At 35.1% G+C, this 8,315-nt stretch overlaps 1 protein-coding gene across 2 annotated transcripts in view; it reads left to right on the top strand.

The window, feature by feature from the left end:
* Positions 1–6,627, top strand: part of koko (cyclin Q) — a 56,112-nt gene extending 49,485 nt beyond the window's left edge. The window contains exons 7-8 of one of the 2 annotated variants that reach the window (XM_081742300.1): positions 3,677–3,811; positions 6,220–6,627. In XM_081742300.1, coding sequence (XP_081598426.1) covers positions 3,677–3,811; positions 6,220–6,309 — 225 coding nt within the window. In that variant the 3' untranslated portion in view covers positions 6,310–6,627. The remainder of the gene's footprint in view (positions 1–3,676; positions 3,812–6,219) is intronic. The other variant, XM_081742301.1, reaches the window with a different exon arrangement.
* The last annotated feature ends 1,688 nt before the right edge of the window (positions 6,628–8,315 follow it).

Genomic DNA, 8,315 nt, shown 5'->3' with positions numbered 1-8,315 from the left:
AATATCTAACGTATTTAAATGTGTCCTGCCGTAAAATAGACGTTTCTGTCTGAGTTAAAACGATATTTGACAATATTGGGGATAATGTGTTACCCATGGCTAAGCCATCATTCTGAGAAAAGTAATGATCTTCAAATTGGAATATATTAGTTGTTAAACAAACCTCAAGTAATTATAATAAAAAATTAGTGTCATAGGTAGAAGCGCCATTTTGTAATAACCAGGATCGAGTACTATTGCTAATAAGTTTCAGTGCTATGGACAGACACATATTAACAACGTCTATGAAGGCAAGTAAAATGGTATTGGCATTTACAAATGATAATTGTTGTTTTACGTCTAGACTGTTTTTTTACAACATATTTAAAAACTGCTGAGTTTTTTATATAACCATTTTGATAGTAAATAAGCTGGATGATTGAAACCTGATATGATCGGGCGAAAAGGGATGTCAGGCTTGTGCACCTTCGGAAGACCATAAATAATAGGAAGACTAGGTGCATGTATTTTTATCATATCTTTTTCAATGTCAGTTAAAAGTGGTGAAGAATCAATTGTCGACTGTACCTTCTTAATAACCTGTGGAACAGATTACAGGGATATGAAACAAAATTACATTTTTCTGCTATTTTTAAACCGGAAGCATATCTTTGTTTTAGCATAACAACATATTGGTTTCCTTTATCAGCCTGGGTACCTACCTTTGATGCATACTTTGGATCTGGCAATAGTGGCCTAACATAGACACCGCGTTCTTTTTTATTCAGTTCATTCTTTTTTTCACTCTGCTCTGTTCATCTCAGGATCTTTTTTGTACGTTACTTTTATATAGTGGTATGTATTCCTGGTTTTACTCCTTTTATCTCCTTTCCGTTTTAATCCTTTTTACCTTGCCACTGAGGAAGGAACCAGCTGAGAGTTCCGAAACGTCAAAATCTTTAAATTTTTCAAGGGAGGATTCATTGGTAAGTAGCCAATTTTTTTGTTAAGTTTTAGTTATTTTTATTTTTATTTATTTATTTATTTTTCATTCAGTCATCATATGTTGTGTGCTCTCAGTGTTGTAAAAGCACAAGAACAGTCGTTTTAAATTGTAGACCAGTGATTTAAAACATTGACAAATTAATATCGAGATATGTCTCGCCTCGTATCGTAGTTCATATCGTAGTAGTCATATCGCTTGAGAATTTTTGTGAGTGAAGGTATTGTGACTTATGATTACTTAAGAACCTAGTTGATTTTATACTTTGTAGATTATTACGCAGGAAATATTTTCAAAAAAAAAATGAACTGTATTTTCAGTTGGTCAGTACAACCACGATATTGTTCAAACTGGTAGCCCTAATGAACACCTTGTAAGTCTTTCTTAGTAAATTTTTATATCTGCTTTCTTCAGCTGAATATTGGTGAACATAGAAAGTGAAATTTTCTTTTTATCTGCACTAGTCATTTTGCAGTTATATTGTTTCTTTTTTTTTTTCCGTAATATTCTGATTCTCTATTTTCGACGTTCGAATTTTCTTTCAGATTATTTTTTCAGCAGTTTTAAGTCCATTCTCATCGGGAAATTAGATTGAAACATCTTTTTTTTTTTTTTTTTTTTTATGCCAAAGTATATCTCTCTTCATTTGCTTCTTTCAGTTCGTCTCTGTTACTTTTTTTTTTTTTTTCTAATAATGTACGCGCAGCTTTTAACGAATCTTTCTGTGACTGCTGTTAGTTCATTTTTGATATTTGTCCCTTCTCTTTGTAGAATGTCTTGGATTATCGTGCTACCCAGTATTTAAATATCTTCATTATTTAGCTTCCTCTCTCTGAAGGAAAATTTTTCATTTCTCCCATTTCTTATTCGTGCACTTTACAAATAGTACGTCATTATTAGGTACACGTGAACACAGTAGGTATCAAATTCATCGCCGCAGTAAGAATATAGCAAGTTGTATCACTGTTTGAAGTGTATGTCACTGTTAGATATGTATGTCACTGTTAGGATTATGTGTATCACTGTTAGAAGTAAGTGTATCACTGTTAGAAGTGTGTCACGGTTAGATATGGGGTGTTACTGTTAGAAGTGTGTCACGGTTTGATGTGGGTGTCACTGTTAGGAGATGGAGTGTCACTGTTAGTATGTGTATCACTGTTGAAAGTGACCCAGATATGAGTGTCACTGTTAGGAGTATGTGTTTCGTTGTTAGAAGTATGTATGTCATAGTTAGATATGGATTCGCTGTTAGAAATATGTGTCAGTGTTAGGTATGTGTCATCGTTAAGTGTGTCACAGTTAGATGTGGGTGTCACTGTTAGGAGAGTGTGTTTCATTGTTAGAAGTATGTGTGTCACTGTTGAAAATATGTATGTCACCGTTAAAAGTATGTGTGTGTCACAGATATGGATGTCACTTTTAAGTGTGTGTCACAGTTAGGAATGTGTGTCACTGTTAGAAGTGTGTCACAGTTAGGAATGTGTGTCACTGTTAGAAGTGTGCCACAGTTAGGAATGTGTGTCACGTAGAAGTGTGTCACAGTTAGGAATGTGTGTCACTGTTAGAAGTGTGCCACAGTTAGGAATGTGTGTCACTTAGAAGTGTGTCACAGTTAGATGTGTGTCACTGTTAGAAGTATGTGTGTCATGGTTAGGTATGGGTATCACTGGTAGGAGTGTGTGTATCATTGTTAGATGTATGTGTGTCACTGTTAGAAGAAATAAATACAGTCTGCTGCGTAATGGTGTATACTTTACATATACAGGACATTAATAAATAAATAATCTGTTTCAGTAGAAAAATAAATCAACTGTATCAGATTGGCAACAAACGACGTACTTTTTAATGCCATAAAAATAGTTTCTTCTCGTAAACTTTCCATGAGAATTTACCCTTAAGCATGACATTTTCTTCAGTTTAGTATGACCTATCGACTGATACATAGCTTATCTTTGGACAATATTATAATTAAATTAAAATTAAAGTTTCCAAGTAAATGATAAGTTTGAGCTTTATCGTATTAACTCTCCTATGTACTATCGTCCAGCTGCTGTCATAATGTAAAGCTTAATTAATATTTACTTCAGTATCAGTTTCGTCTTAGTAGATGGCGTAGTTATCGCCCAGCATCAATTTTTAGGTTTAAAAATCGCATGAGGATATACACTCATGTCATTTTGTTTAGTCCAACGAGGTCTGTCGATTGGTATATGTCTCATCGTTGGACTTTATTTATTCAGTGCCAGAGCGTTCACTTCTGGTGCATGAGGTCCCTGGTTCGATCCAGCTTGCGCCAAGTGAAGTTTATGGTGGACAGTCACCGTGTGCGTGAATTTTCCCGGAGTTCTCCCGTTTCCTCTCACTTTCTTGATTCCATCATTTCATTCATCTCTTATCATCACAGTCTCGTTTAGCCTAGTCGGCATAACCGTGAGACGTAAAACTTTTTTCTTTACTATTATTATTATTATTATTATTATTTATTTATTTATTTATTTATTTGTTTATTTATTTATTATTATTAGTTTGTTAAATACTCAAATGTCGAATTTTCATCTTTTTTTTTTTTTCCAGCCCCATTCTGTTTACACCTTTCTTTTTGGACGATAAAACCTTTTTATTGCTTATTCTATACATTTATTTGTAAAATTGTTGAAATAAACTGTGTGTAATTTTAATTGTTGTTTCTTACAGGATTTTCACCATGATAGTTCAATCTTAGACTATAAGCCACAACATGTCGCAGTCGCATGTATAAACTTAGCCATTCAGTGTTATGGTGCACAAATACCTGTCGTTGATGACTTGGAAGAGTTTGAATGGTATTCGGTAAGTGTTATATTTTATAGTTAAAGAACGTAAGGAACACTTATAATATTTCAGTTTTCACATTATCTCCATGTTATCTTAAGACAGATAATGAGCATATTTCAAAAACTTTTTCTCAAAGGAAAGGTTGTTAACTTTTTTAACATGTTCCGATTTCTTACATTTTTTTATTATTGAGATTCCTTAGACGTGTGTATTTTCTGAGAGGCACGGTGGCCCAGTGGTAGAGCGCTTACGTCTGGTATGTGAGATCCGTTTTTCGATCCCTGGCCAAGTAAGTTTGTGGTGGACAACATCGGGTCCGTGGGTTTTCTCGAGATATTCCCGTTTTCTCCCGTATTCTCATTCCACCAATTCTTCCATCATCATTTACTTGCGTTAATCATCCATCTTCTTTGGCCTAACAGACATAATCGTGGGATGTGAAACTGAAAGATTTTGTGTGTTTCTTCTGTGAAACGTACTCAAAAATTTGTAACTTAAAGTTTTTTCAATTGTGGTGACGTTCTTGCAATTAAACACAAAAGTTTTTTCTTACACTTTAAAACATACTATCATATTTGGAAAACCATTTAGCATAAATCATTATGTAGGGTCGTTGTTCATAGACTGTTTAATTTTCTTCAGACCGAAGTTATCTAGTGTGTTTGTATTCCACGATTATCTGTCTTGTGTTTACTTCTAGCAAATCATAGTTGTCAATTCATAATTGGAAATCGTGTGAGTATTGGTTGTTTTTATGTGTAATGCACAAAATATTTTTTGTTGTAACATGATCTATGTATTTTTGTTGGCCTATGAACGACGGCACTACACAGTGGTCTAGACAAAACAGTGTTTTTTTAAGTGTAGGAAAAAGGAAGTTTAGTGTTTAAGTGCAAGCAAGTCAAAACCACAGAAAAACTTTAAATATTAGGTTAGTACGAATGAAATGACCGCTTTGATGTCTGGTAGGAAACGCAACTCACTTCAAAACCTTTAGAAGATGTTACTGCTGTGATAATCTATAGTAAGGCTGATCCATAATGTATTTCTCCGTTGAGGCGAATCCATCACCGCTGTGTTCTGTGACAGTGCTGAACTCCGTGAAATGCATACAACTTCGCTCGTAAGCATCCATAAATATTCGAAAGACATAATGGCGTCATATTTCATAATAATGCATGAGCAAATGTTGCTCAAAGGATTTTGGAGACTCTCCTTGCGTTGCAGGTAAAACTTCCCATCATATTCTCTGACGTGTATCTCATCGACTACCATCTCTTCCGGCGTCTCGAGGACGACTTGGGAAGGAAAACCATTCCTGATGATTAGCAGTGCAACGTACGGTTGAGGAATTCTTCGCATCGTAGACTCCAGACTTGTTTCGCCATGAACCCCAATCATTGGCTGAATGATGGCAGAAGTATGTGGTGGCAGGCGGCGATGATTTTGATATATCGGGTATTGTAATTACAGATTCCATGAAGCAACGACAGTATCCTTTCTAGGCATCCATGTCTTCAGCTCTAACTTTATAGGAGTACAATATGTAAAGCCGTGTGTGCAATGTCAATAGAGTGCTGAGACTAGCTCGAAAAGTTTTTTAACCTCACGTCACGTCACCAAATATGAAGCTTCCACGTCGATCAACTGTTCTTCTGTTAACAATGTTAGTCGACTGCTTCTCGGTGCGTGGACTGCACTACCTGTCTCCTGGAACTTGTACAGTCGCTTGATGAAGAATTTGTTTGGAGCATCTGTTCCGTACTTTTTTTTGTTTGTTTAGACCCTCTGAGTCAATGTATAACTGCTGATGCAGATGTACCCTATGACAATGAATAAACGCTGTTGCAACGTATAGCCCATGACAGCTCAAGTTATTCAGCACCTGTAATGAAACAAAAGCAATTCATGAGGTTCTTTGTAAGGTTGTAGCTGAGTACTTTATTAGTTGTAATATTTGTGAGGTTAATTGAAATTCAAAGAATGGAAAAGTGTAACTGAGCCAGCAGTTGAAACCGAGTCTTCAACTTACATTGCTCATGGCGTAACCATTCTGTTCCCTGAACATTCATATATTTTTCATTTCTGAGATCGGTAGTTTAGTACAGTGGTATTCAAATTTGGATACGCATTGCTTTTTTATGGAATGTGTAAAAACATATAAACAATACATTAATCATAGTATTTATTTCATACTAACTGTAACTTGATTCTGTTAAATTTACAGTAATTCTCCTGTTTGAAGTGAAACCGTGTTATTTAATTAACAAATAGTTTTAATTTTGATATAGTTACCTATAGTTTGAATTAATGTTGGCTTACATCTAGATGTACATGTTTAAATGGAAACGTATTCTTAGGGGTGTGCCAAAAAAAAAAAAGTTTATACACACTGAATTTCTTACTCTTTTTCGTTTTTTTAGGTGTTTTGTGAGGATTTACAGAAGGACAAATTATGGGAGATTATGGAAAAACTGATGGACATTTATGACAATGAACCGAGTGAGTCTTAGTGTGTGTCTGTGAATATGAAAGTTTTTCACTTTTCCGCACCATTGTGATGTGGTTTTTGCCTACATGCAATTGTGATAAGACATTGAGAACTTGCATATGTTTGTATGTGTGTGTGTGGATGTGCGTTTATTTCTTTTAGTTAAAATGAAACTATAAGACGTTCACGTTTTACGTAATAGTTGTGTGCACTAATGATTGAAACAAAAATATTTTAGATTACACTTTTTTTTTTTTTTTTTTTTTGAGTGAATGAATGGTATGTTTTAAAGCAAGGAACATGTACCATGAGAATCAATAAATTGTTTATATATATAACTGAGAATGATAGTTCCCGATTTTTTTTTAATACGGCTAATGTCTTGAATTTTAGTCCAGCTTTAGGGATTTTTCTGTTTCACTATAAAACTCTACTTTCGTATTCGCAGAAGTAATTAATAGGATAGTAGTAAAATTAGCCCTAAAAAATATTGAACTTACTTGCGTTATTTAAATCAAAAGACATTATAGTTTGTGCGGAAACAAAACCAACTTTTTTCTTTGAAGGTCAAAACCTGCGAGTGACATTATTCAAGGGAAGACGAGGCCAATCTTCTTGAGCGTCCTGATGGCAACACAAAATATTTAACTTACAAGGTACATTCACGAGGTGTTTTACCCCGGGATTCGTGTAAAATTGATTAAAATTCGAAGTTCTCCGCGGCTCAATGTGTATTATACTAATTTTAGCGGCCTATACCGGTATTTGCATATTTATGGGCCTTCATATATCCGGAATTCAATCATATACTACTATAACTCTCGGACACAAAATTGCTTTTAGTTTCTTTAGATGTAACTGGACATGAATATGGGCATGCAAAACAAACTGGATCAAGTACTGCTTCCTCAGGCACGTGTTACCCACCCCGACCGCCATATTGGATTCAGCTTTCGGATTTTCAAATGATAATAGGTGCAAGTCATACATCAGATTCATGTACAATTTTCTCGGAAATTCACTGGTGTAGTGAGTTTTGCCGTAGCTTGTACCGTTTGGAAGGTTTTGCACGTTATTCAGAACGAATATTGAAGCAAACAGAAAGTTGTGCAGGGCCCCGCGTGTATATGTAATTTTTTTACGTGATTTATTGTTGACGGAATATTTTCTGAAAGTACATACATACAGACACACAGACGTCAATACGGAAATGGAAGGTCTTCATTCAAATCTGGTCGTATCTGGATTTACATTAGGCATTTGACCGCAATACAATACTTCCTTGTTATAGTAAAACATGGAAGTACTGTAATAACAATCACTCTCAGAAATGTAGTAAGATTATGACACCAATATACAGAGTTTGTTTATACTCAGTATTTTTCCAGTTAGAAATTGATTTGGTTTGTCAACATCAAAAACGTAAGCGTAACTGATATTACTCTACAATGTCTATTCGCGAAATGCCTGGAGGATTTAACATGCAATACCTTTCAAACGCTACAATCTATGAGAGAATTCACTACACCAGTGAATTTCCGAGAAAATTATATACGAATTTGATGTATCACTTGCACCTATTCCCATTGGAAAAACCGAAAATTGAATCCAATACGGCGGATCCAAGATTGGTGGCCGGGGTGGGTAACATGTGTCAGAAAAGCAGTAGTTGATCCAATTTGTTTTACATATGCCCACATTCATGTCCAGTTACATCTAAAGAAACTAAAAGTGTTTTTGTACCCGAACGTTATAGTAATGTATGACTGAATTCCGGATATATGAAGGCCCATAAATATGCAAATTACCGGTATGGGCCGCTAAAATTAGTACAATACACATTGGGCCGCGGAGAACTTTGCATTTGAATCACATTTAGACAAATCCCAAGGGGACATTTCGCGAGTGTACCTTTCTAGTAACAGTCCAATATTTGACGCATTGACAGTCTACATCTAGCACTTATGCCTTTCTTAACCGTTTCACTACTGATGAGAAAAGTTGGTTAGTTTGCACTTCGACTAGACT

The sequence above is a fragment of the Thermobia domestica genome, chromosome 16 (genome assembly GCF_964235325.1).
Source record: "Thermobia domestica chromosome 16, izTheDome1.hap1.1, whole genome shotgun sequence".
NCBI lineage: Eukaryota > Metazoa > Arthropoda > Insecta > Zygentoma > Lepismatidae > Thermobia > Thermobia domestica.
The sequence above is the reverse complement of the archived record's forward strand: the minus strand, read 5'-3'. Positions and strand labels throughout refer to the sequence as shown.